This window comes from Phoxinus phoxinus, assembly GCF_949152265.1.
Source record: "Phoxinus phoxinus genome assembly, chromosome: 20".
Classification (NCBI taxonomy): domain Eukaryota; kingdom Metazoa; phylum Chordata; class Actinopteri; order Cypriniformes; family Leuciscidae; genus Phoxinus; species Phoxinus phoxinus.
Genome location: NC_136895.1, coordinates 2,246,050 through 2,274,001, shown reverse-complemented (window position 1 = coordinate 2,274,001; position 27,952 = coordinate 2,246,050). Strand labels below are relative to the sequence as shown.

Here is a 27,952-nt window from a genome sequence, read left to right as displayed (position 1 = left end):
TGAACTGTAAAGTGTACCAACATGTTGGATTGTCTTCCCTGTGCGTTTTACTCTGTGATTTAAGCAATAAATCATGTGTAATTATGAATTATGACCTATTAATGCATTGACCACGGACAGCCTAAAGAGGTCCCGTCAAATAAGTTACAGGTGGGCCCTTCCCGTGCCCACCTGTGACTTTTTTGACAGGGTCCCTGCAGGCTGCCTGTGGACATAGGTGTTATAACAAATTAATTACACATGGTTTGATTACATGATCCGATCTATTAACCCTTTAACCAGTTTTAACCAATCTAATAAAATGTCTAATTCAGTTTGAATTATTGTCACAGTAATACTTGAAAAAAAGGCAGACAAGAAGTAAAAATTTCAATCAACAAACACAACTTTATTTAGAACAACAGATATGTACAGGAAAAAAAGGTCAAATATCAACGAAAACGGGGATCTGGAAAAAGGAACTCAAACAAAACGAACACTAGAACAGGATGGAACAAAAAAAAAAAAGTCTCAAAAAACGAACACTGGAACATGATGGAACAAAAAAAAAGTCTCTCAAAAAACGAACACTGGAACATGATGGAACAAAATAAAGTCTCTCAAAAAACGAACACTAGAACACTGGAACTCGAGCTCAAAAAAGGGAGCAAAAAATGAACGCGGCACCTATCTCTTTTGCCGCCGGTTCTTCATGGCCTTCCTTACTCGCTCAATGGCCTTTTTTCGGCGGCTCATGCCGACAAGGGTGGTGGAGCTCGGAGAAAACACGGCCTTCTTCACCTTTAGTGGCGAAACGTGCTTCTGGCTCGAGGCCAGCGACTTTAAGGGAGTCAGCAGCACCGTCGCCTTGCCCCTCCGGTCCGGATACTTCCTCGGGGGGGTGCTCGGTCCCTGTGGCTCCTGCTCTCGTGGGGATCCCTTAGCTTCTCCCTCCGACCCTGCCACTGCTTCTCCCTCCGACCCGCCCTTCTCCGAGGCCTCCTCCTCCTCGTGCTGGTGAAACAAATACACACAGACAAAGACAGGGTGAGCGATCGAACGTGATGTTGCAAACGGTTATGACGCTGCAGTCAAAGGAAGCCAACTTACGTCGCTGGACTCGGGGCTGGACGTCCCAGACTCCTGGTACTCCAGGCGAGTCCTCTCGGGAGTGGTGCTGCCCGACGAGAGCTCCTCTTCCGGGGACTTGGGAGCTCTTGGCTTGAGCGGCCCCTTCCCCTTGCCCTTCGCAGGCCGCTTGCGCTTCCCCGGGGACGGCTCCTTCGACGGGGAGCCCCTCTCCGGACCCTCCAGGGCGGCGTCGAAGAGCCTGCGGTGCTCCATGGCCTGCGAAGGGGTCAAGTTGGCCACGTAGAATTTGTCGGCCGTCCGCGTGTCGTGGCACATGAACTTTGAGAGCTTCACCCGGTCATCATTGGTGTGGCTGAACTTGATCTGGAAAGACAGAGGCAGAGAAAAGTCAAAACCAATGCTGCCGCCAGGGAAGACCGCCGGAACACCCGAAATACACTTACGTGACTGGCAATGGACGTCCGGACGTCGGTGAAGGTGGGGCAGCCGGGAAGGTCCATGGACTTCCAGGCCTCCTGGAAGTAATTGTTAAGATTCTTGCAGGGGTTCTGGGAGGAGGTGAAGAACAAATACTTGGCCGTGGGTCCGCCCGGCAGCTGGTCCTTCACACTGAGGAACCGCTGCACCCACCCAAACTCCTCATCAGTCAGTAGGATCTGGGCCGACCCGAAAGCCATGTTGGTCTTGTGATGAGCAACCTGCGGACACACAAGGGAGAGAGAAAAAACGCACACCTGTTACTCAGGGGAGGCGACAAACAAATAAGGCACACGATAAAAGATAAAAGTCAGACGCTCACATTGATGAGGTGCGCCTTCTCCGACGAGCATTTGCGGGCCCCCAGAACCTCCTGCAATAAGATATTTTGCAAAACGCCCCCTCTGTGGCCGTAAACACAGGAGAGCAGTGCCGCAAAGTGCCCGTAAAAGGGCCACAGGTTCTTCTGGACGGGCTCCTCCTCCAGGAGAGCTAAAGACAAAAAGGGGGGAGAAGCACAACGTCAAGGTTCAAACGTCAGTTCGGCAACAGGTGAGTACCTCGAGTCGGGGAGAAGGTAAAAAGACAACTTACTCAACAGCTCGGGGATGGCCTTGGCCGCAAGCTCCCGGCACCTCAAAAGGGTGGCCTTGCTAATTATGTTGATCTCCTTTCCCTCCTTGACCGCGGTCTGGTGGACGGCCACGCCCCTCTTGAGGGACTTCCTCAGGCTCCCCATCTCCCTGCGAAGGCCGACCAGGGCTTTGCCGGATAGGCGGCAGGACTGCGGAGGGGTTTCGGCAAGGAACCACATAAAGCAGCCGACGTTCAGCACGTAGTGCTGAATGGTGGTGACCGCCATCTTGGCCTGTCGAAGGGAGCTGATCCAACTGCAAGAAGACAAACATGGTTACAGAGGCGATAGATTATTTTCAAACCGAGCCCACGACGGGAGGACAAAGTTACTCACCTGTGTATCCTGGCCGTGTCGTTTAGGAAACGGAAGTCGGCCAGGTTGGTCTTGCCCCTCGACATGACCGCCAGAAATTTTTTAATCCGGTACACCTGACACCCAACGTTCTCCTTCAGTTTGTTGCCAGGGTCCGGGCCTTCCCTGTGCCGCCTGTACTCCTCCACGATCTCGTCTGCAAAAAAAGAAAGAAAGAGAGAGAGAGAGAGAGAGAGAGAGAACAGAGGAAGAGCAAACAGTTAGTGTTGGCACAGCCACAAGTTAAAAATGATAAAAACAGTTAAAAGCGTCACACTCACTCAGCACGGCCACGTGGTCGGGGTAATGGGGTTGGTCTTCGTCGACATCCATCTTACTGGTGGAAGGCTTCGCCCCGTCGTCCACGTCAGGCTTCTCCTCGCCGGTGTCGGGCAAGTCGCGGGGCGGCTGCTGCGTGGCAGAGGGCACCTCGGGGGAGGACTTAACGTCCTCTTCCGCAGGGCCACCTTCCTCTTCTTCAGGGCCGAGAGAGGAGAGAAGCCTTTTCGCCACCTGCCCGATTCGGGCCGAGCCCAAGGAGGTCGACCTCCTCTTCAGGATTCTATAACGCCTGGTGACCATCCTGAGCGTCTCGCTGAGGGTGTCGACCTGCCTGTTCAGGTCGCCCACCTGCGTTCTGAGGAGCTCCTTGTGTCTTTGGCAGCCCGGGTTGACGCACTCCTCCTCCTCCAGCTCCTCTGGGTCTTGGGGCATAGGCGCATCCTCCTCCATGAGCTGGGTCTGCTCCAGGTCGAGGGTGGACACCATCGGTACGGCCGGGTCGGAGGCCCTCAGGGTAGTCAGCTTCGCCAGACACACCCTCCTCTTGCAGAAGCGGAGTGCTTCGTCCTGCACCCCCACCGAGACCTCAGAGTGGGTACGGATGTGGCGGTCGAGCCGGTTTGAGAATTTCCCGCACGCCGGAATCGGGCAGAGGCCTGCACGGGCGTTCACTCGCCCCGACTCCATGGCCAGGAGCAGCTTCCTCTCGTCCGGGTTCTTCACACTGTGCACGGTGACCAGGTGCTGGCCGAGGCGGGCGTACGAACGCAAACACAGCGGGCACGTTTCCACTGGCATCTTTAAACTAGACTGGTGACGGCGAGCTCATGGACTGTCTCGTTCGGTGGTCCAGTGTGGAGTGACTAGGGTCCACTCGCTGCCTAGAGCCTCTAACTGTACACTTACCTGTAAACGGAGTGCGATTTAGAGTAATTTACTGTACGCTTACCTGTAAATGGACTGCAATTTGAAGTTATTTACTGTACGCTTACCTGTAAATCGAGTGCAATTTAAAGTAATTTACTGTACGCTTACCTGTAAATGGACTGCAATTTGAAGTTATTTACTGTACGCTTACCTGTAAATCGAGTGCAATTTAAAGTAATTTACTGTACGCTTACCTGTAAATGGAGTGCGATTTAAAGTTATTTACTGTACGCTTACCTGTAAATGGAGTGCAATTTCAAGTAATGTACTGTACGCTTACCTGTAAATGGAGTGCAATTTCAAGTAATTTACTGTACGCTTACCTGTAAATGGAGTGCAATTTCAAGTAATTTACTGTACGCTTACCTGTAAATGGAGTGCAATTTCAAGTAATTTACTGTACCCTTACCTGTAAATGGAGTGGATCGTCCCACCTACAGCTTAATAGGCTTTCCGTGGTACGACTGGAAACATTACAGGTTGGAATTACAGTTTTTATTTTAATAATTATTTTAATAATATTTATTTTATTTTAAGATGAATGTTTCATTGTAAATAAAAATGAAATAAAAAATTATACCTGTTATAACCTGTTATGAAAGCATTAAAATATGACTCGCAAATGCCCTGTCCACGGAAAGCCTGTGAGTGACACTTGTAACTTGTTTGACGTGACCTAAAAAAGCTTTCCATGGACAGGTAGTATTAATTATAATAATGCATGTCATTTTTTTCCTGTTATTAATACATGTTCTTGTTTAATATATTTTTTGAAAATGCTATTATTTTTGGAATATGTAAAAAGCGCCCCTAACCCTCAAAATTCATTTTTAAAAGACGGTGAAAGCAGCTGGTCGAACCACAAAACGGAGCCCTTCGACAAGGTAATTTACAAAGTGATATTTTGAGAATATTTCAGCCTATGTTTTATGAATTATGACCTATTAATGCATTGACCACGGACAGCCTAAAGAGGTCCCGTCAAACAAGTTACAGGTGGGCCCTTTCTCTGCCCAACTGTAACTTATTTGACAGGGTCCCTGTAAGCTGTCCGTGGTCATGCCATTTTAATGCTAATATGTCATTTTATTCCTGTTATTAATACATGTTCTTGTTTAAAATATTTTTTGAAATTGCTATTATTTTTGGAATATGTAAAAAGCGCCCCTAACGCTCAAACTTCATTTTTAAAAGACGGTGAAAGCAGCTGGTCGAACCACAGAATATTCAAAAGAAACGGAGCCCTTCGACAAGGTAATTTACAAAGTGATATTTTGAGAATATTTCAGCCTATGTTTTATGAATTATAACCTATTAATGCATTGACCACGGACAGCCTAGAGAGGTCCCGTCAAATAAGTTACAGGTGGGCCCTTTCTCTGTCCACCTATGTGAACTAACTTTGTTTCCATTTTTTAAAGATGCTGCTGACTTGTCCTCTGTGCCCGGCCAAGGTTAAGCACTTGCGGCATCACCTCCGGTCGCAGCATACAATTGAGGATCCGGAGGAGCGACAGGTGTTACTGCGTCTGGCAAGGGGGAGAATCAAGCTCTGCAACATAAGGTGCCCACAGTGTGGAATAATTTACGAGAATGTGGAGCGGCACTTTCAATCGGGCCATCCAGAGCTGACAGTAAGTATAATCTCAAACTAGCATACTTGTTTTTTGTGAATTCATTTAAAAAATGTTTTGAATAAAACTCTCTCTTCAGGGAAAAAGGGTCAAGTTGTTGACCAAACAATTGCACCAAAAAGTTGCTGAAGAACAACTTCAAGTTATAAGGGGCCGGCAACAACTTGACCCTCCAGTCCTGTCAGCTCTGGATGGCCCTGTTGAGAGCCCCCTTGCCATTCCAGAAGAGTGCCTTCAGTTGCTGGGTAGGTTTTGAATGATTTTTTGCAATGGGAATATAACATATTTTTTTACAAAATGTTGAACAAACTATTGAGTCTGTTTGTGTGTGTGTGTGTGTGTTTATTGTAGAAGAGTTTGAAATGGATGGGGCTCCAAGCTTTCTGGGTAAGTGATCAACATGCAATTATGCTATATTGTTTATACAATAACAATACATTAATAACTTTTTTTTATTGTAGACCTTCTTATGGAGAGCAGCAAGCCCCAAACGGAAGTCACAAGCCTCGGTAGGTATCAGGTGAACAATTTTTAAACTTGTACTGTATTGTTTTTACCATGAACAGCACATTAATTGAAAATTAACCTTTATTTGTTCTTCTTAGACAATTTTGTTAGATTGCCTGTGGACAAACAGGCCGTTCGTGGTCACATAGGCGGTCAGTGGGACGAATAGGCTGTTCGTGGTCAGTGGGCGGGTCCACGGGCTGTCACTTAGATTGCCTGTGGACAAACAGGCCGTTCGTGGTCACATAGGCGGTCAGTGGGACGATTAGGCTGTTCGTGGTCAGTGGGCGGGTCCACGGGCTGTCACTTAGATTGCCTGTGGACAAACAGGCCGTTCGTGGTCACATAGGCGGTCAGTGGGACGATTAGGCTGTTCGTGGTCAGTGGGCTGGTCCACGGGCTGTCACTTAGATTGCCTGTGGACAAACAGGCCGTTCGTGGTCACATAGGCGGTCAGTGGGACGAATAGGCTGTTCGTGGTCAGTGGGCGGGTCCACGGGCTGTCACTTAGATTGCCTGTGGACAAACAGGCCGTTCGTGGTCACATAGGCGGGTAGTGGGACGATTAGGCTGTTCGTGGTCAGTGAGCGGGTCCACGGGCTGTCACTTAGATTGCCTGTGGACAAACAGGCCGTTCGTGGTCACATAGGCGGTCAGTGGGACGAATAGGCTGTTCGTTTTTTCCATGAACAGCACATTAATTTAAAGAAAATTAACCTTTATTTGTTCTTCTTAGACGAATTATTCCAACAAGTTGAGACCAGTCAACAGGTCTCTTCAGGTCCACAAGGTAAGTAATAGGTGATAAGTGTACATGCATGAAACCAAGTTTTGTTGTTGTGTTATTTATTTGATTGTTAATTGTTTTTCTTTGTTTACCTTTTCCTTTTTTCATTTGCCAAGTTCTACAGGAGAGCACTGACTTGTGCACTGTGGATCTGAGTGACCTGCTTTTCTTGTAAAAAGTTTTTAATGTGTAAATGTATATAGTTTAATTATTTTATGTCATATTTTTATATTATATATTATATTTATATCATGTCCTTTTATATATCATGTTTTTAAATATAATCTGTTCTGTGTGTTGTTCATTTTCTAATTTTATAAATAATAAATGTTGTCAAATCAAGCTTTAAATAATTAAACATTTTAAATCATGGTTTTGTCTCTCTCATCTATTTCACCAAAACATACCAACTATAGCTTATTTAACTAGCTTGCCGTGGACAATGTATTTGTATGCACATTCATCATTTTTATGAGCTATTTCAGGGAATAAACTTTTAAACTACATAAACTTTTTTATATGGTGTTTCCTGTGCATTGACCCATAGCTACTCCTTAAAAATATCATTACAATTATGACCTATTAATGCATTGACCAAGGAGAGCTTATAGGGACCCTGTCAAATAAGTTACAGGTGGGCCCTTCCCGTGCCCAACAGGCCGTTCGTGGTCACATAGGCGGTCAGTGGGACGAATAGGCTGTTCGTGGTCAGTGGGCGAGTCCACGGGATGTCACTTAGATTGGCCATGGATGAGTAGGCCGTTCGTGGTCATATAGGTGGTCAGTGGGACAAATAGGCTGTTCGTGGTCAGTGGGCGGGTCCACAGGCTGTCACTTAGATTGCCTGTGGACGAATAGGCCGTTCGTGGTCACATAGGCGGTCAGTGGGACAAATAGGCTGTTCGTGGTCAGTGGGCGGGTCCACAGGCTGTCACTTAGATTGCCTGTGGACGAATAGGCCAATCGTGGTCACATAGGCGGTCAGTGGGACGAATAGGCTGTTCGTGGTCAGTGAGCGGGTCCACGGGCTGTCACTTAGATTGGCCATGGACTAATAGGCCGTTCGTGGTCATATAGGTGGTCAGTGGGATGAATAGGCTGTTCGTGGTCAGTGGGCTGGTCCACAGGCTGTCACTTAGATTGCCTGTGGACGAATAGGCCGTTCGTGGTCACATAGGCGGTCAGTGGGATGAATAGGCTGTTCGTGGTCAGTGGGCTGGTCCACAGGCTGTAACTTATATTGGCCATGGATGAACAGGCCGTTCGTGGTCATATAGGTGGTCAGTGGGACTAATAGGCTGTTCGTGGTCAGTGGGCTGGTCCACAGGCTGTCACTTAGATTGGCCATGGACTAATAGGCCGTTCGTGGTCATATAGGCGGTCAGTGGGATGAATAGGCTGTTCGTGGTCAGTGGGCTGGTCCACAGGCTGTCACTTAGATTGCCTGTGGACGAATAGGCCGTTCGTGGTCACATAGGCGGTCAGTGGGACGAATAGGCTGTTCGTGGTCACATAGGCGGTCAGTGGGACGAATAGGCTGTTCGTGGCCACATAGGCGGTCAGTGGGACTAATAGGCTGTTCGTGGTCAGTGGGCGGGTCCACAGGCTGTCACTTAGATAGCCCGTGGACAAACAGGCTGTTCGTGGTCAAATAGGCGGTCAGTGGGATGAATAGGCTGTTCGTGGTCAGTGGGCTGGTCCACAGGCTGTCACTTAGATTGCCTGTGGACGAATAGGCCGTTCGTGGTCACATAGGCGGTCAGTGGGATGAATAGGCTGTTCGTGGTCAGTGGGCTGGTCCACAGGCTGTCACTTAGATAGCCCGTGGACAAACAGGCTGTTCGTGGTCAAATAGGCGGTCAGTGGGACGAACAGGCTGTTCGTGGTCACATAGGCGGTCAGTGGGACGAATAGGCTGTTCGTGGCCACATAGGCGGTCAGTGGGACTAATAGGCTGTTCGTGGTCAGTGGGCGGGTCCACAGGCTGTCACTTAGATAGCCCGTGGACAAACAGGCTGTTCGTGGTCACATAGGCGGTCAGTGGGACGAATAGGCTGTTCGTGGTCACATAGGCGGTCAGTGGGACGAATAGGCTGTTCGTGGTCAGTGGGCGGTCAGTGGGACGAATAGGCTGTTCGTGGTCAGTGGGCGGGGCCACGGGCCGTCACTTAGGTTGGCGGTGGACGAACAGGCCGTTCGTGGTCACACGGGCGGTCAGGGGGACGAACGGGCACTTTGTGGTCACACAGGCGGTTAGGGGGACGGATAGGCTGTTCGTGTCAGTGGGCGGGGTCAGGGGGCGGTCCCGGGCGGTCAGGGAATCTGGCCGAAGTGCGGTCAGGGGGAGGCAAGTGCGCTCCGTGGACGCCCACCTGCAGCCTGTTCTGCGCGCGTCGAAACGACTGCAGGGGGGCGACGGTCGCCCCCTTGCGGCCGCTGCCCAGATTGCGGGCGATTGGGCCGAATTTCGTCGAGCTCCCGTGGGGCCCCCGAGGCCCCCAGGCCCGGGGCGACGCCTCCTGCCCGCCCCGTCGGGCCCCCCCTGCGGCCCGGCGCCGTCGGCCGGGCCCCGAAAAATCGTCTAGGGGGCGGCGCGCAGCGGTCCACTAACCTCCTACCACGGAGCGCCTGCCAGGTAGTCCGCGGACCCCTTCCCTTAGGCGATGGCCTAAAGAGAGTATGAGAAAAAAAAAAAAAAAAAAAAAACATGACCCGGGACTTGAACTCAATTTTTTTGTGGATGGAGCTTAACTGCCATCAGTTTAAAGAATATCTTTTGCCTTTTAACCATGATAGGAAAGTATGAAAAAAAAAAAAAAACGATGACCCGTCGTCAAAATCCCAAAAGTATGAAAAAACAAAAAAACAAAAAAAAACATGACCCGGGACTTGAACTCAATTTCTTTGTGGATGGAGCTTAACTGCCATCAGTTTAAAGAATATCTTTTTCCTTTTAACCATGATAGGAAAGTATGAAAAAAAAAAAAAAAACGATGACCCGGGACCAGTCGTCAAAATCCCAAAAGTATGAAAAAAACAAAAACATGACCCGGGACTTGAACTCAATTTTTTTGTGGATGGAGCTTAACTGCCATCAGTTTAAAGAATATATTTTGCCTTTTAACCATGATAGGAAAGTATATAAAAAAAAAAAAAACGATGACCCGGGACCTGTCGTCAAAATCCCAAAACTATGAAAAAAAAACAAAAAAAAAACATGACCGGGACTTGAGCTCAATTTCTTTGTGGATGGAGCTTAACTGCCATCAGTTTAAAGGATAACATATGTTTGTTGCATTTGCATTGCAATAAACGATCTAAAATTGTGCATTTAAAAATATAAGCTATGCACTTGCATTGCATTGCATACCAGAACTAACTCAATCCCATGTGCATTAAAGAGATAACATATGTTGTTGCATTGCATAGGAGAACTAACTCATTCCCATGTACATTAAAGGATAACATATTTTTGTTGCATTGCAATTGCACAAACGATCTAATTTTGTGTATTGAAATATATCATATTAACTATGCACTTGTTTCATTGCATACCAGAACTAACTCATTCCCATGTGCATTAAAGAGATGACATAAGTGGTTTTGCATTGCAATAAATGATCTAAAATTGTGCATTGAAAAATATGCTATGCACTTGCATTGTATTGCATTGCATTGCATTTTATTGCATTGCATTGCATACCAGAACTAACTCATTCCCATGTGCATTAAAGAGATTACATTTGTGTTTTTGCATTGCAATAAACAATCAAAAATTGTGCATTGAAAAATATAAGCTATGCACTTGCATTGCATTGCATTGCATTGCATTTTATTGCATTGCATTGCATTGCATTGCATAGCATTGCATTGCATTGCATAGCATTGCATACCAGAACTAACTCATTCCCATGTGCATTAAAGAGATGACATATGTGTTTTTGCATTGCAATAAACGATCTAAAATTGTGAATTGAAAAATATAAGTTATGCACTTGCATTGCATTGCATTTTATTGCATTGCATTGCATTGCATTTTATTGCATTGCATTGCATTGCATTTTATTGCATTGCATTGCATTTTATTGCATTGCATTGCATTGCATTGCATTGCATTTTATTGCATTGCATTGCATTTTATTGCATTGCATTGCATAGCATTGCATACCAGAACTAACTCATTCCCATGTGCATTAAAGAGATGACATATGTGTTTTTGCATTGCAATAAACGATCTAAAATTGTGAATTGAAAAATATAAGTTATGCACTTGCATTTTATTGCATTGCATTGCATTGCATTGCATTTTATTGCATTGCATTGCATTGCATTGCATTGCATTTTATTGCATTGCATTGCATTGCATTGCATTGCATTTTATTGCATTGCATTGCATTGCATTGCATTGCATTTTATTGCATTGCATAGCATTGCATTGTATTGCATTGCATAGCATTGCATACCAGAACTAACTCATTCCCATGTGCATTAAAGAGATGACATATGTGTTTTTGCATTGCAATAAACGATCTAAAATTGTGAATTGAAAAATATAAGTTATGCACTTGCATTTCATTGCATTGCATTGCATTGCATTTTATTGCATTGCATTGCATTGCATTGCATTGCATTGCATTGCATTTTATTGCATTGCATTGCATTGCATTGCATTGCATTTTATTGCATTGCATTGCATTGCATTGCATTGCATTGCATTTTATTGCATTGCATTTTATTGCATTGCATTACATTGCATACCAGAACTAACTCATTCCCGTGTGTATTAAAGATATGACATATGTTTGTTGCATTTCAATTGCACAAACAATCAAACTTTGTGCATTGAAAAATAACATATTGTAATTGCATAACAGAACTAACTAATTCCTATGTGCATTAAAGAGATGACATATGTGTTTTTGCATTGCAATAAACGATCTAAAATTGTGCATTGAAAAATATAAGCTATGGACTTGCATTGCCATGCATTGCATACCAGAACTAACTCATTCCCATGTGCATTAAAGAGATGACATATGTGTTTTTGCATTGCAATGAACGATCTAAAATTGTGCATTGAAAAATATAAGCTATGCACTTGCATTGCATTGCATTGCATTGCATTGCATACCAGAACTAACTCATTCCCATTTGCATTAAAGGATAACATATGTTTGTTGCATTGCAATTGTACAAACGATCTAACTTTGCGCATTGAAAAATAACATATAAGCTATGCACTTGTTTCATTGCATACCAGAACTAACTCATTCCCATGTGCATTAAGGAGATGACATATGTGTCTTTGCGTTGCAATAAACGATCTAAAATTGTGCATTGAAAAATATAAGCTATGCACTTGAATTAAAGAAATTAACATCTGTTGTTGCATTGCACAAACGATCTAACTTTGTGCATTGAAAAATAAAATACAATCCACTCATTGCATACCAGAACTAACTCATTCCCATGTGCATTAAAGAGACAACATATGTTGTTGAATTGCATTGCACAAACAATCTAACTTTGTGCATTGACAAAAAACATTCCCATGTCCATTAAAGAGATTAACATATAAGCTATGAGTGCATTGCATACATACAGTAACTAACTCCTTCCGATTGTGCATTGAAGAGATACCATTTTTGGAGTAACATTCCATTGCATAAAAGATCTAAATTATATAGTTAGATATAACAATACATTATTATTGAACGCATCATTATTAGATCGTGTTATCTTTTCCTTGCACATGAGGTATGTTATTTGTAACGCAGAAGCTAATGCAATTTCCCGTCAATGCAAAAATGAATAAGTTAGTTGTTGTTGTATAGTTATATGTGTCATAGCAGGTATACAGAGGTCCCTCTTTGACCTACTGAACATATTTCTGTCCAAAGAGTTCTTTGGACAGAGGACCCTGGTTTTAAACCTCAGAAGGACATAGGCTATAGAATCCTACTGATGTTACATTACCCATACAAAACTCAATTTTTGACCTACTAAACATGTTTCTGCCAAGAGACCATGAATATTAACTTACTCAAATATACTCAAATACAGTCCATATTTGACCTATTGAACACTATTTTGGCCAAACAGTCCTCAAAATGTTTTTACTATTATAAACTTTTAGACTCCTTCTGATGTTAAATCAGCCACAGAGAAGTCCATATTTCAACTACTGAACATATTACTGGAAAAAGATTTCTCGATCTTGAACTTTCTAAACACACTCATAGACTCCTTCTGATGGTTCATAAGCCATTTCGAATTCCTTATCTGACATATTTCTGGTCAATGGGTCCTCAAAAGGTTTTAAAATATATACACTCACAGACTACTTCTGATGTTAAATCAAGCATACAGAGGTCCATTTTTTACCTACTCAACATATTTCTGGCCAAAGAGTATTCGAACTTGAACTTTCTAAATATTCTTGTTGACTCGTTCGGATGTTATATCAGCCATAAATGTTTTACCAACTGAACATATTTCTGGCCACAAACCTTGAATATTAACTTACTAACTGACTTCTCTCAATATTAAATCAGGCAGAAAGTTGACAAATTTTTGACCTACTAATTACTGGAAAAAGAGTTCTGACTCCTTCTGATGCTTCATAAGCCATTTAGAAGTCCATAGTCCATATCTGAACTACTCAACATATTTTTGTCCAAAGAGTCTTTGAACATTAACTTTCAATGCATATGGACTCCTCTTGATAATACATTAGCCATACAAAAGTCCATATTTGACCAACTGAACATATTCTGGTCAAAGAGACCATGATCTTGAACTTTCTGTACATGCTCATTGACTGCTTCCGATGTATCTTCAGCCATACAGTAGTTCAAATGTTATATTTCAAGACACCTTGAATTTCTGGCCTAAGAGTCTATGAACTTGAACTTTCTATACATACTCATTGACAGTGCAATGCAGTATTTCAGATTTGACGTATTGAACATATTTCTGACTGAAGCGTGATTGATCTTGAACTCTCTATTAATGATTATAGACTTTTTCAGGTAGTAGTACATCAGCCAGACAATTGTCCATATTTCACTATTGAACATATTTCTGGTCCAAGAGTCCATGAACTTGTACTTTCCATACCAGAATCGACCTTCTGAGAATATTACTGGCCAAGGAGTCCTTGATCTTGAACTTTCTACTTATAGACTCCTTCTGATGCTTCATAAGCCCTTTAAAAGTCCAAATCTGACCTATTGAACTTATTTGTGGTCAATGGGTCCTCAAAAGGTTTTAAGCGATATAAACTCATAGACTTATTCTGATGTTAAATCAGTAATACAGAGGCCCCTTTTTGAACAACTGAACATATTTCTGGCCTAAGAGTTTATGAACTTGAACTTTCTATACATACTCGCTGACTCCTTTTGAGGTTATGTCAGCCATAAAGAAGTCCATATTTGACCCAAGGAATATATTTCTGGCCAAAGATTCCTCAATCTTGAACTTTATATATAGACTCCTGATGTTCCATAAGCCGTATAGAAGTTCATATCTGACCTATTGAACTTATTTCTGGTCAAAGGGTCCTCAAAAGGTTTTAAGCGAGATAAACTTATAGACTCATTCTGATGTTAAATCGGTTATACAGAGGCCCCTTTTTGGACTGATGAACATATTTCTGACCTAAGAGTTCTTGAACTTTAACTTACTATAATATATACAGATTGACTTCTTGCGATGTTATATTAGCCAGACAGGAGTCCATAACTGAAAATATTTCTGGTAAAACAGTCGTCGATTTTGAACTTTCTATACATACTCATTGACATTGCCATGCAGTATTTCAGATTTGACATACTGAACATATTTCTGACTGAAGCGTGATTGATCTTGAACTCTCTATTAATGATTATAGACTCTTTCAGGTAGTAGTACATCAGCCAGACAATTGTCAATATTTCACTATTGAACATATTTCTGGTCCAAGAGTCCATGAACCTTAACTTTCCATACCAGAATCGACCTACTGAAAATATTACTGTCCAAAGAGATCTTGAACTTGAACTTTCTATACATACTCGTTGACTCCTTTTAAGGTTATGTCAGCCATAAAGAAGTCCATAATTGACCCAAGGAATATATTTCTGGCCAAAGAGTCCTCAATCTTTAACTTTCTATATAGACTCCTCCTGATGCTCCATAAGCCGTATAGAAGTTCATATCTGACCTATTGAACTTATTTCTGGTCAAAGGGTCCTCAAAAGGTTTTAAGCGAGATAAACTTATAGACTCATTCTGATGTTAAATCGGTTATACAGAGGCCCCTTTTTGAACTGATGAACATATTTCTGGCCTAATAGTTCTTGAACTTGAACTTTCTATACATTCTCGATGACTCCTTGTGAGGTAATGTCAGCCATAAAGAAGTCCATATTTGACCCAAGGGATATATTTCTGGCCAAAGAGTCCTCAATCTTGAACTTTATATATAGACTCCTCCTGATGTTCCATAAGCCATATAGAAGTCCATATCTGACCTATTGAACATATTTCTGGTCAAAGGGTCCTCTAAAGATTTGAAGCGAAATAAACTTATAGACTAATTCTGATGTTAAATCGGTTATACAGAGGCCCCCCAGATAGCAAACTGACTCCAGAACGGATCCGCCGCGGAGGTACCACAAGCTCCGGAACGGATCCGCAAAACGGGTCCGGAACGGAGTCCACTTGCACAGCGCAACGAATCCGGAACGGATAAGGATTGCGGATCCAGACCAGATCCGCGGCAAACCCTACCCGTATCCGCTGATAAAGCAGCTTATCCGCCGCGGATCCGATCTGGACCCGTTCATTTCGGTCAGGAAACCTTTCAGATCCATTATCTGGTCAAAACTATAGCTACAGACATATTTAAAATCTAATGGTGAAATTAAAAATTAAAAATTAATAATTTTTAGCCAGTAACAATAAAAAAAAATAGGCTATTACAGACTATAAATGTATTTACACATTTTTTAAATTCATTTTTATTTTTTATTCATGTATACTTTGAATAGACCTAACAGAAAAAATTAAATCAACCATGAATTGTACCAAGACCATCATTTTATTTTTGTAAAAAAAACATTACACTAAAATGATCAAGTTTCAGTACTGTTGGGTCAAGGTTTGCTGACAGGGGGGGGGCGGCTCCTTGAGCTTCCCCTATCTGCTGCCAGGTTGAACCACCGGATTACATGTTTTGTAATGTCGTCATCTGTGGCAGCACGGGAGACATGGCTCTTTCTCACAGCACCTGTAATACACAAGCAGATTTTCCTTAAATGTCATGAAATCACATTGAAGCTACCAGTTTGAAAGGCACTTCTGCCTCCGCTTTGCGGTCCTTTATCAGCTTTAAAGAGAAATAAGAAACTACAAATTTGACTTGCTTTACATCAAGCATTACAATTCATTATTTTGTTTTTCTTTGTTTCTGATGTTCCAATACATCATACTTTCATAAAATCATGCATCACACTCTACATTGTCTGTGGACATCGTTCATTCCAAAGCCGGTGCTGGATAAATAGCGTGCATGCGTGCGACAGTGGGATATGGTGGGCTAAATTATTTACGACAACAGTAATGGACAATTCCGCTTCCAACCTGTAGGGCGACCGCAGAGGAAAAGTTCCTTGGTGATGCATTAAAACAAAAGTGTACTATCTGACATTTTTAGGTACACTGTAACTTTTGGTGCACTAGCGGTTAATGAACCGTATGGATCTTGCGGTAGAACATTACGATACTTCACAGCGGTTGGCATCCTGCGCTGTGTAAAATAGTCAGAATATAAACACTTATTATAGGTGTATTGTAGTAATAATAATAATAAATATAGCTGCAAGCAGCGATTACGGGCCCAAGCCGGTGGCACCGCCACCCTGGTGCCTTTAGTTACACTAAAGGCACCGGGCTGGCGCTGCCACCGGCTTGGGCCCTCTATCGCTGCTTGCAGCTATATTTATTTATATATATATATATATATATATATATATATATATATATATATATATATATATATATATATATATATATATATATAAAAGCCGCCACCCCGTTGCCTTTCGGGTTCCTGTGCACGACGAGCAATAACGTAACCCCGCTTTGACTGTCAAGAAGAAGTCTGCTTTAGAGCTTGTATCAGTGTGAGTCTTTCTACTCCCCTCCAAACACACACAGAAAAGGGGGGGCTGTATGTGTGTTGGGGGGGGGGGGGGCACACACACACACACACACACACACACACACACACACACACACACAGAGAGAATGGCAGGGGGAACTCTGTCAGAGAGAGACAAAACCACATTCAAACCAAAATATCTGACTTCCTGTTGGTCGGAGCTAATGACTGTAAATGAGAAAGTTGTCCGGATCGATAAGCACAATATACAGACCGAGTTTTGTTACTCTAGGTAAAAATAACCCCCCCACTTTAGTCAAAAGTATCTTGAAAGTAACACACTTCCTGCTGCCAGTTGGTGGCGCTATAACTTTGACTCACAATAGTCACATCCATGTGATCGCCCTCTTACAACAAACACGCTACTGAAGTTTCATCAAGATCAATAAATGTATGAAGACGTTATAACACATTGTGTTTTTCTTTTCTCGCCATAACTTCGTTTCCTCGCCACGGCCAAACCGTTCGAGATATCAAAAATACGTCCGCAATTTAGCGTCCTCAATGTCTTTACTTCATGTTGACCGAGTTTGGTGGCGATAGGATAATTTTTCTTGGAGGAGTATATAAAATTCCAGGGGGATTCGTTTTTAAACAACCCATAATAGCCGACTTCCTGTTGGACTGGCGTAAAACTTAGAGCACGAAAGTTGTTCGGCCCGATTAAATCTATATGTGTACCGAGTTTCATATTATTACATGCAAACGTGTTTGATATATGGACCAAGTTTTCGGACCACGTTAAAGGGGGCGCTGTTGAGCTCCCCTGCCACGCCCGGGTACCAGCTTCAGCCCGGCCCTGATGGCCGCATGTTCTGACCTGTGTGCAAAGTTTCAAGAGTTTTCGAGCACGTTAAGGGCCCCAAAAGTGCCCTTAACGTGAGAAAGGGCAGAGAAAGGGTTAAAATAAAGCCCCCCTCCTCTCTCACACACACAGACACTGAGAGAGACTGGCAAAATTCCCATCAAATCACATTCAAACCAAAATATCTGACTTCCTGTTGGTCGGAGCTAATGACTGTCAATTAGAAAGTTGTCCGGCTCGTGGAGATAAATATAGATACCGATTTTTGTTACTGTAGGTAAAACTAATACCCCATTTTTGACTAAAGGTGGCGCTACTGAGCCCCTTACCACGCCCGTTTCTGAAACTTTGCACAAGTGTACTAGGCAATAAATGTAAAGTGTCTGTCGAGTTTCATGCAATTTCAAGTATGCTAAGAGTCTCAAAAACTTTAAAAAAGAATATTAAAGTTTGATGCGTTGCCATGGCAACAGTATTTAAGATATCAATAATCCTTTCACAGGTCTACATCTGCCGTGTGTTTACATTATACAGATGAAGTTTGAAGCAAATCGGGTAAAAATAAGAGGGTGATTTCAAAGCATTTTGAAAGTGACACACTTCCTGCTGCCAGTTGGTGGCGCTATAACTTTGACTCACAATAGTCACATCCATGTGATCGGCCTCTTACAGCGAACACACTGCTGAAGTTTCATCAAGATCAATTAATGTATGAGGATGTTATAACACACTTCCTGTTTCCAATATTCGCCATAAATTCGTTTCCTCGCCACGGCCAAACCGTTCGAGATATCAAAAATCCCCTGGCAATTTATCATCCTCCATGTCTTGACTTCATGCACACCGAGTTTCGTGGTCATCCGATGAATTCTCTAGGACAAGTGTTTCAAATGCCAGAACATGCGTTTCCATACAGCCCATAATAACCGACTTCCTGTTGGACTGGCGTAAAACTTAGAGCACGAAAGTTGTTCGGCCCGATGAGATCTATATGTGTACCGAGTTTCATATTATTACATGCAAGCGTGTTTGAGATATGGACATGTTTTTGAATCCCATTCCAGGGGGCGCTGGCGAGCCCCCCTGCCACGCCCGGGTCCCAGCTTCAGTCGGGCCCTAATGGCCGCGGGTTCTGACATTTGTGCAAAGTTTCAAGAGTTTTTGAGCACGTTAAGGCCCCCAAAAGTGCCCAAAAGGTAGTAATATAATAATAATAAAGAAGAAGAATAATAATCCCATGGAAAACAATAGGGCCTTCGCCTTTTCAAGGCTTGGGCCCTAATAATGCGTTACATTTATATAGCACTTTTCTAGGTACTCAAAGTGCTTCTCATGGAAGGGGGGATCTCCTCAACCACCACCAATGTGCAAGCGTGCAGCATCCACCTGGATAATGCGACGGCAGCCATATTGTGCCAGAACGTCCACCACACACCAGCTTACTGGTGGAGAGGAGATGAATTCATGATGTACTTGCTCCTTACATACATTTTTTTAATAAAAAATAAAAAAAGTGACAGTGTACCTTCAAGGGATAAGTTTAACTTTTTTTAGCCACACAATACTTTATACATTTACTTACACAGGAGTAACTTTTTTGACTCCATCTGATTAAATGATTTTTTCCCATTCATGCCCTTCCAATTGATCCTGCTCCCAACATCATCATGGAACATGCGGGAAAGGATGTTCCATGTGACACGTTTTGTGTCATGGCCCCCAATTGTTGCCAGGGAGGAAATCTAAAATGTAACAAAAATCTGTTATTTATTATAGGCATAACAATAAGACTTTCTGATGCTGGAAGACCATTCAAAACATTTATAAAATGGCTGATAAAAATATTTTGCTTAAAACATTAAAAATAATTAACTATAACAAAATCTCTGTGCTGCCAAGATCATTCACATCCCAAGGTCATTTTAAAATGCCCCTATTATGGCTTTTAAATATTCCCTTTCATGCAATGTGTAAAATACATAGCTGTTTGTGAAATGAAAACGTTCGACAAAGTTGTAAATGCATGATAAATAAAGTTATTTCCGCCCAAAAGAAAGAATCGACTCTGAACAAAATGAGGAAATATCAACATACTTTAACAGTAAAACACTATGTAATGTAAACTTATTGGGAAAAACAACTCACCACACTACACTTCGGTTGATTATTTACAGGATTTTTGAGCCATTCCTCAAAATTCTCAACCTCTGTCATGGATGCTAATGGAAACACAACTGGGTTTTCAGGCATTTCCATGTCTTGGCCTGCTGGATTCAATTTGCTCGTCAAGTAGTTTACTTTAGTTAGAAGTTGCTCTTGTTGATGCTTTATTAGTTCCAGCAGGCTTAATATGTGGACTTCTGCAGCTGTAAAAAAAGAAAGAAAAGTATGTAATATATAAATAAATTTCTTTCTGCAACTCATTAAGGCATAATTCACTGACCAGATGAGAAATATATATATATATATATATATATATATATATATATATATATATAAATATAAATGTTTTAATAGACTCCTTAAAGAATTTAATTTAGGATTTTAATCACATATAAACATTGATCAGATAATTCTCTTAAATAGTAAATTTGACAGGACTAAGTATGCATAAAAATAAAAAAGCTGACAAAATAAACTCTATTTGAGTCTTGTATCTAATGACGTATTGCTCACCAGAGCAGGCAATACTGTCTGATCCACATCTCCCCCCCCCGCCAGGTAGGTCTGTAGACCCTGCTTGCAGAAGGGGTTTGCTCCTCTGCTGGTTTCTGTGAACAGTGAGGTGGTGAAATGGGTGGAGGTGGAGAAATGGGTGGAGGTGGAGCAGCTGTGCCGCTACTTAGGATAAAAGGTGGTGGTGCGATAACAGGAGCTGATGGTTGTGTTAAAAGTTTGCCTCTCTTTTTATGAGCATCTTCCTCCTCGCTCTCATCAGAGTCTCCCAAGAAATGACTATAAATTAGGGTGGAAAAAAACAAGCAGTAAACATCTTATTAATAATAATAAATGTAAAGCCTTCCTGTAGCTCAAACAGTAGAGTGTTAATGTAAAATATAAGGGATAATATACGTAGACTAACATCGGCTTTGGCCTTCTTTTTGGCCGAATCTCCTCCTCTTCCTCTTCAGACTGTAGATCTGATGTGTTGCACTTTAGAGATTTCTTCAAGAGTTGTCGTGCCACAAAGTAGTCATCTAAAAATTAAATAGCCTACATGTTAAACTTCAGTAGACCTTCACATTAATAGAGTAAAAAAGAACAGAACTATAGACAACAGAACAATATGAGACAATGTAATTAAAAGGATTTTCTTCCCATATAACATATTGGCAAAATACTTTGATATTTGCTTACAAAAGGCATTTAGATTATTTAAAAAGAAAATAGCATACCACATGATTTAATAACTCTGGCATCATATTTTTTCCAGTCAGGTCCAGGTTCCTCAGAATTTTTCACTGCCCTGTTCACTCTCTCATCATTTTTGTAGTTTGGCCAATAGATAACTCCATCACTGTACCAATTTTGTGGCACCACTGCTACGGTTTTGTTTAGCAGGAACTCAATTAAGTGAAACATCCTTAAACGAGAAGGAAGTAACAAACAGCACCAGATAAATTGAACTTCCTGTTTCAAGAACAGGTCAGTACATCTACCTTGGGTTATTTCACGAAGTGCATGGTGTAATTGCATATGGGTCACTTTTAAATTAAAATGAACTGTCAACTTACTGTTAAGTTGCTTTGAAACAATATGTATTGTATAACGTGCTATATAAACAAACATGACTTTGAACACATTGAACAAGCAACTTACAGTAAAGTAAAGTACTTACAGTTAATTGTTATCCAATTTCAGACTGCAGTGTTTGTGATGATGCATGGTAATGTCATTTTTTGTCATTGTATCTGGTCCTAATTCTACATAAACACCTGTCAATCAAAACTAATGTGCAAGCATCAATTCTTACAGCTAATATTAGAACACAAGAGCTAAAACTATCATCCCCAGAAAAAACTAAGCTAAGAATGAATAATCTGAAAATGCCTTTACCTTTTAACTGGTAATTATAAAAAAAGAAAAACTGATAAGCCTCTTTAACCTTAAAGTTTTAGTTCACCCAATAATGAAAAAAAAAAGAAAGAAAGAATGAGAGCGAGTAAATTATCTTAAAATATTTGTACTTCTTGGGTGAACTAAACCTTTTACCCGATGAGGTAAAACAACACATTTTTGGAGAAGCTCTGAAGCTTTAACACACTTAAGTATATCTGATGTTTCTGAAATAGTATGGATATTCAGATAGTCAGAATTGAATGGGTAAGTGAAGAACAAAGACTTCTCTGAAAATTCTTTGTACACTACGTAGACTCCATCACTGCATTCCACAATGTTATGTATCATGCAAATCTCGTTTCCAATGACAAAGACATTATTCCCAGTTGAAACTTTAACAGTCCACTTGTCACAGGCCATCTCACCATACTGTGCTTTCACTGACAATCCATCTACAAGTGGCCCAACAAAGTGCTGTTTTTTAAAAGAGGCACCATTTAAAGGAGTGTCAGTAATTCTCATCTCAGACAATCGACGAATAATTTGGGCAAGGGGAAAGTCTGGTTTTCTGACAAGCCTTTTTAGTTTGTGTAGGTAACTTTCATAGGGAAATGCAGAAAATGAGTCAAGACAACCATGTTGTTGTACTTCATCTGCTAGATGGACCAAAGCATGTACATTATAAACAAGTTGATCTTTGCCATATATTTCCCCAAAGTGTGAAACAAAAGATCTAAGCAAGGTGCGAGCATACTGTGTGTGGTTGGATAGTCTAGGACTTACTAAAATAGCAATACCAGAGAAGAGTAGCATGAAATTGTTGTACATATTTCGGTCCAGAAAGGTACTTAATACTACAGGTCCTGTGTACAGCAGAAACTGCCTCAATTCAGTGGCCTTCCAGCGATCTAATTCCCTCAGCGTTCTGGGCTTTCGAGCAAACTCCACAGGAATATAAGGACGCATTTCTACCAGTTTAGCGGACATTCTTTCAGTTATGTTTGCAGGTACTCTGAAATTCAGAGGACCCCGGAGCCAAATTTTCAACAAACGCCTAACCACACCTAAACAAACCAAATGCATATAATCTAGAGGGAATTGTGAAACCATGCCAACACTACTGCCATTAAATGGATGTGGCCCCTCATGATGATGAACCTCATCAATCATGCTTTCAAATGTATCATCTGTCCTTAGAGCATAGTCTGTACATGGGTATGTCATGCGTCTGTTAATGTATTTACCAGGCTGAGAACATTTGTCACAACCATGGTAACCATTATGGTTCTTTGTGTTTTTAACAAAGGACCTGGCTGGTGTATCACAAATGACTGTGTCCAGCTCAAGCTTCAATGTCTTACCCTCTATGTCAAAACCTTTTTCAAGCTGTTGTAACTCAGTTAGAAAATCTTCAAGAAACTCTTTTGCTGAGCTTGGTTTCTTTGATCCACAGAATAAACCGATCACTACTGGTTCTTTCATAGGAACACTCAGTAGTAGTCCAAGAATGGGCCACAGTTGCAGACTAGAGCTCTTGAACAGAGGAAGTCCATCGATGTTAATTTGTAACTTCAAACATAAATTGTCTGCAAGTGTGTGTATGTATTTAGACAGTGTACTTCTAAGTGATGTCAGAATGCCAAAATAGTGGTACTGTCCCCCAGCTCTTTCTATGATAGAGTACTTTGTCTTAGTCCTAAGGAGGGTTCTAGCATCCTTTGGAAGATCAGGATGGCAAATGCGAAGAATGCACAATAGTGCTGTCAAAGCAACCAAAGAAATGCCAAAGTGTATGGCCCAGTTAGAAATGCTGTCAGAGAGTGAAAATGTCTCAGACAGTTCATTATCTGAATGTTCTGAATCAGATGTCTGAATCGGCCTATCACAGCTGCCAACAACGAAACCCTCCTGTATGTCAGCATCTACCTCCATGCCACCTTCCTCCTCACTAAAGACTAGTACAGTTTCAATTTCTGAACAAGTTGGATTGTCTGTACTGTTTTCAAAAAGTTCCCTATCTGTTGTCATTTGAAAGTCAGTCAAATTTGTGCAGTCATCCCTAATTTGTTTAAGTCGTTTATCTACGTCTACATGGGTCCTCCGTCTTAAGGTGGAGCTGGAGACAGGTACAGTTTTTCTATTCATTTTATCTAAAAGAAACGTTACAGAAACACAAAATACAGATTGCAACAGCGAGTTGTGGAAAAATAACTCACTTTTTTCAAAAATAATTATACAGCAGGACTCGACAATAAGTAACCAAACCAGTACAGTGTTAAATGCTGTAGTGGGGACCAGTGACAAAATATCTGGCTAAATTAAGTTGGAAAAGTATTAAATCTTACTTTACTCAGATATTCAGAGATGAAACAGTAGATCAGACTGGTAGCACTTGAACGAACTGTAAGCTGAAACAGAACGAACACACACACACACATGTTGGTGCAACAGCATTCTCCATAGGCGTAATGGTTTTTATACTGTGCAAACTGTATATTCTGTCCCCTTACACTGCCCCTATCCCTAAACCTACCCATCACACACACACACACACACACACACACACACTGCCCCTATCCCTAAACCTACCCATCACACACACACACACTGCCCCTATCCCTAAACCTACCCATCACACACACACACACACACACACTGCCCCTATCCCTAAACCTACCCATCACACACACACTGCCCCTATCCCTAAACCTACCCATCACACACACACTGCCCCTATCCCTAAACCTACCCATCACACACACACACACACACACTGCCCCTATCCCTAAACCTACCCATCACACACACACACTGCCCCTATCCCTAAACCTACCCATCACACACACACACACACACACTGCCCCTATCCCTAAACCTACCCATCACACACACACACTGCCCCTATCCCTAAACCTACCCATCACACACACACACACACACACTGCCCCTATCCCTAAACCTACCCATCACACACACACACTGCCCCTATCCCTAAACCTACCCATCACACACACACACACACTGCCCCTATCCCTAAACCTACCCATCACACACACACACTGCCCCTATCCCTAAACCTACCCATCACACACACACACACACACACACTGCCCCTATCCCTAAACCTACCCATCACACACACACACTGCCCCTATCCCTAAACCTACCCATCACACACACACACACACACTGCCCCTATCCCTAAACCTACCCATCACACACACACACTGCCCCTATCCCTAAACCTACCCATCACACACACACACACACTGCCCCTATCCCTAAACCTACCCATCACAGGAGACATGCTGCATTTTTACATTTTTAATAAAACACTGTTTTTTATGTTTTTTAAGCTATTTGATTTACGAGGACTTTTGACATGTCCTCATAAACCACCCTTAAGTTGTAATACCAATGTGATACACATGTCATTATACACATTTGTGTCCTCAGAAATCACATAAACCAACTCACACAGTCTCTTAATATGATATGAAATAATTATCTGAAGCAACATGGGGAGGTGGTTGAAAATATATTTGTCATGATGTAAACCCAAATGAACTCAAACTAATCAAAAACCAATAACTTACAGTGTCAGTATTTGACAAAATATCTGGCTAAATCAAGTTGGAAAAGTATTAAATCTTACTTTACTCAGATAGTCGGAGATGAAACTCTACTGCAACAGTTAACTTAACGTTAACGTCAGCACTTGAACGAACTGTAAGCTGAAACAGAACACACACGTAACGTTACAGTATTATATATTAATTATGTATATTACATGGGTGGAACTGTCAAAATTAAACAAAAATCTACACAAACTATAACTTACAGTTTTTTACGATCGCTATGACAGTTTTTTCAATACATTTAACAATTTTCCTAAACTCTTAACACACCAACACACCTAAAACACACAATTGTCAAAACGGTTAATTTCATGCTCAAAATCACACATTGTAAACTAAACTCCAAAACTAATTTTCAAAATACAATAATACACTAACACAATACACTATGTCTAACAAAACACTGCAAACATGTTTCAAAATCAAATAATTGTTCAAAACACTAACACATGTTCTCTTCCAACAGGAACATTTAGTCAATCATAACACAATGACAAAAAAAACACTAACATCAGCTGAAATGACAGAAACTGCATTATGTTATGTGTCAGGTCTGCTAATAGACAGTATCTTGTATTGATCATAGATTGTGTTTTGCACTGTAGTTTCTTTTTAAGCCTCTATTTATTTTAGTAAATGCATGCATTTTGTTTCTTTTGCTGCAGAAATTCAATACAAAAAATGAATGACCATCTCAGAGTAGCTTTATGTACAGTTTATGAAAAAAAAAAAAGACAGAGACAGAATTGCTGCAGTAAATACTTTATTTGCAAAAGGACATTACTGCAAGATATACCTCTCCCTTGTCCTGGTCCTTGCCCTTTCTTTCTTTCTTTCTTTCTTTCTTTCTTTCTTTCTTTCTTTCTTTCTTTCTTTCTTTCTTTCTTTCTTTTTTTCTTTCTTTCTTTCTTTCTTTGTGTTGCTCTATATTGCCCTTTTCCACACAAGATCAGCCCAAAGAGTCCTCTTTTAGAACATGGTCATGCGATTGAAAGAAACTCAACACCTGAGTGTGCTTCCTAGATGGGAATCAGCTGTAATTTATATATTTGGATAACTTCAATAAGCTGTTTCTCAGTAGCAATGGAATAAAATACAGGGAATATATTTGTGTTTCAATTCACAATATGAACAGCTGTTCACTTTGACTTTAGCCTATATAAGTTATGTTTAGAACATGATGTTATCTGTTCTGACATACAGTGTGAAAGCATTTGTAAATTTGGCAGTAAAATTACATAGTTTTGGTATTGGTTGAGCTTGTGTGTAAAAGAAGTTCAAGCATTTTAAATTTGTGTTAACTGTATGCATTTTGTGTCAAAGCAACAAGAAATGTGTTAATTGTATAGCCTACAAAGACTGATGTTGTGCTAACCGTGTTAAGAGTTTAGGAAACTTGTTAAATGTATTGAAAAAACTGTCATAGCGATTGTAAAAAACTGTAATAACGTTAGACATTCCGTGAAAAAGGTAACTTTAGGCCTAACATAATTTCTCATCTGATTTTACTGGAAAGGGGAGAAAATATGTGCTCGGTTTGATAAAAAATACGGACAGCTAACGTTAACGTTAATTTAATCACCTCACCTACCAGAGAGAAATAATTCCATCCAAAAACATTTTTACTCAAATCTCCGCCAAATCTAATGACCTAATGACCATTTGCTAATAACTATGGTTTGACACAATCATTCAGAAATAAAATCGTCGGCAACGTTATGTTGTATGAACGGTAATGTTACATGTTAAGTAACTGTACAAATAAAGCATATTTGAACTATTCTTACCGTGTTCCGTATTTGTGACTCCACCACCTGCCGTTGTAGGTTTTTCACAGCGGGATTCAGTGATAATGGCGTCATGGCGACAGTTGAAATAGGCGCGTTTGGTCAGCGGGTCCGCCCAGCGTCTGTAGTGAGCCCGCGAGTTGACAGTGCGCTGTCAGGAGGCGGGGCATATTCTGGGCGGATGACCGAATTGAGTCTGAAAGAACAGCGGACCTAGCGGCTTAAGGGCGGATCCGCCCCGGAGTCTATTGCTATCTGGGCCCTTTTTGAACTGATGAACATATTTCTGACCTAAGAGTTCTTGAACTTTAACTTACTATAATATATACTGATTGACTTCTTGCGATGTTATGTCACGGGGTGACAAATAATCCCCGGAACTAATCCCATCAGAGAAGTGTTCCCGCCGGGACACTTTTAGTGTAACACTGTCCCCAGGCTTGTGTGTGTGTCTGTCGTCATGACAACTAAATGGCAGATTGGCAACAGGTGCGGGGACTTCACTTTGAGTGCCTGATTGAGGTGGCGCCAGTGTTTGGAGAGGATAAAACACAAGAGGAAGAGAAGGCTGTGTGTTCTCCCTCTGCGTTGTGTGGTTGTTTCTTTGTCTTCCCCCGGCGATCTGGTGTGGTTCTCTCCTGTTGGGAAATGTTTGTGGAGTGTTGCAGCTGAAGGACCATCGTGAAAGAAGCGGAGTGTTGCTTGTGGGATCCGAGGGCAGTTTTGAGGAGTGGAATTCGTTGTCTGGACTGGGAAAGAGTGAGATGAGTGATTGACAAATTG

General features: G+C 41.7%; 2 protein-coding genes and 1 long non-coding RNA gene across 4 annotated transcripts; 1 reads left to right on the top strand and 2 right to left on the bottom strand.

Annotated features, from left to right (window-relative positions):
* Positions 1-617: 617 nt before the first annotated feature.
* Positions 618-3,726, bottom strand: LOC306988793 (uncharacterized protein). Its single transcript, XM_079593942.1, has 7 exons — positions 2,818-3,726; positions 2,519-2,693; positions 2,143-2,438; positions 1,871-2,040; positions 1,515-1,769; positions 1,090-1,434; positions 618-993 (listed from the first exon to the last, which is right to left on the bottom strand). The coding sequence occupies exons 1-7, from the start codon at positions 3,614-3,616 to the stop codon at positions 667-669; spliced, it is 2,367 nt and encodes a 788-aa protein (XP_079450068.1). The 5' UTR covers positions 3,617-3,726; the 3' UTR covers positions 618-666.
* Positions 3,727-5,534: 1,808 nt separating this feature from the next.
* LOC306988557 lies at positions 5,535-6,127 on the top strand. Its single transcript, XR_013795439.1, has 4 exons — positions 5,535-5,624; positions 5,731-5,766; positions 5,841-5,888; positions 5,998-6,127. It is a non-coding gene; the product is annotated as an uncharacterized lncRNA (long non-coding RNA).
* Positions 6,128-15,593: 9,466 nt separating this feature from the next.
* LOC306988465 (uncharacterized protein) lies at positions 15,594-27,406 on the bottom strand. 2 transcript variants are annotated; one of them, XR_013795407.1, is made up of 10 exons: positions 26,823-27,406; positions 25,400-25,580; positions 24,090-24,152; positions 21,081-21,268; positions 20,768-20,882; positions 20,362-20,640; positions 19,831-20,051; positions 19,268-19,427; positions 16,178-16,300; positions 15,594-15,947 (listed from the first exon to the last, which is right to left on the bottom strand). XR_013795407.1 is itself a non-coding variant. In XM_079593466.1 (10 exons), exons 4-7 carry the CDS (start codon positions 21,265-21,267, stop codon positions 19,985-19,987), a joined length of 648 nt encoding a protein of 215 aa, XP_079449592.1. In that variant the 5' UTR covers position 21,268; positions 24,090-24,152; positions 25,400-25,478; positions 27,170-27,406; the 3' UTR covers positions 15,594-15,947; positions 16,178-16,300; positions 19,268-19,427; positions 19,831-19,984. The 2 variants fall into 2 exon arrangements, 1 of the variants encoding a protein (XP_079449592.1); XM_079593466.1 differs by having other exon boundaries at positions 25,400-25,478; positions 27,170-27,406.
* Between the last annotated feature and the right edge of the window lie 546 nt (positions 27,407-27,952).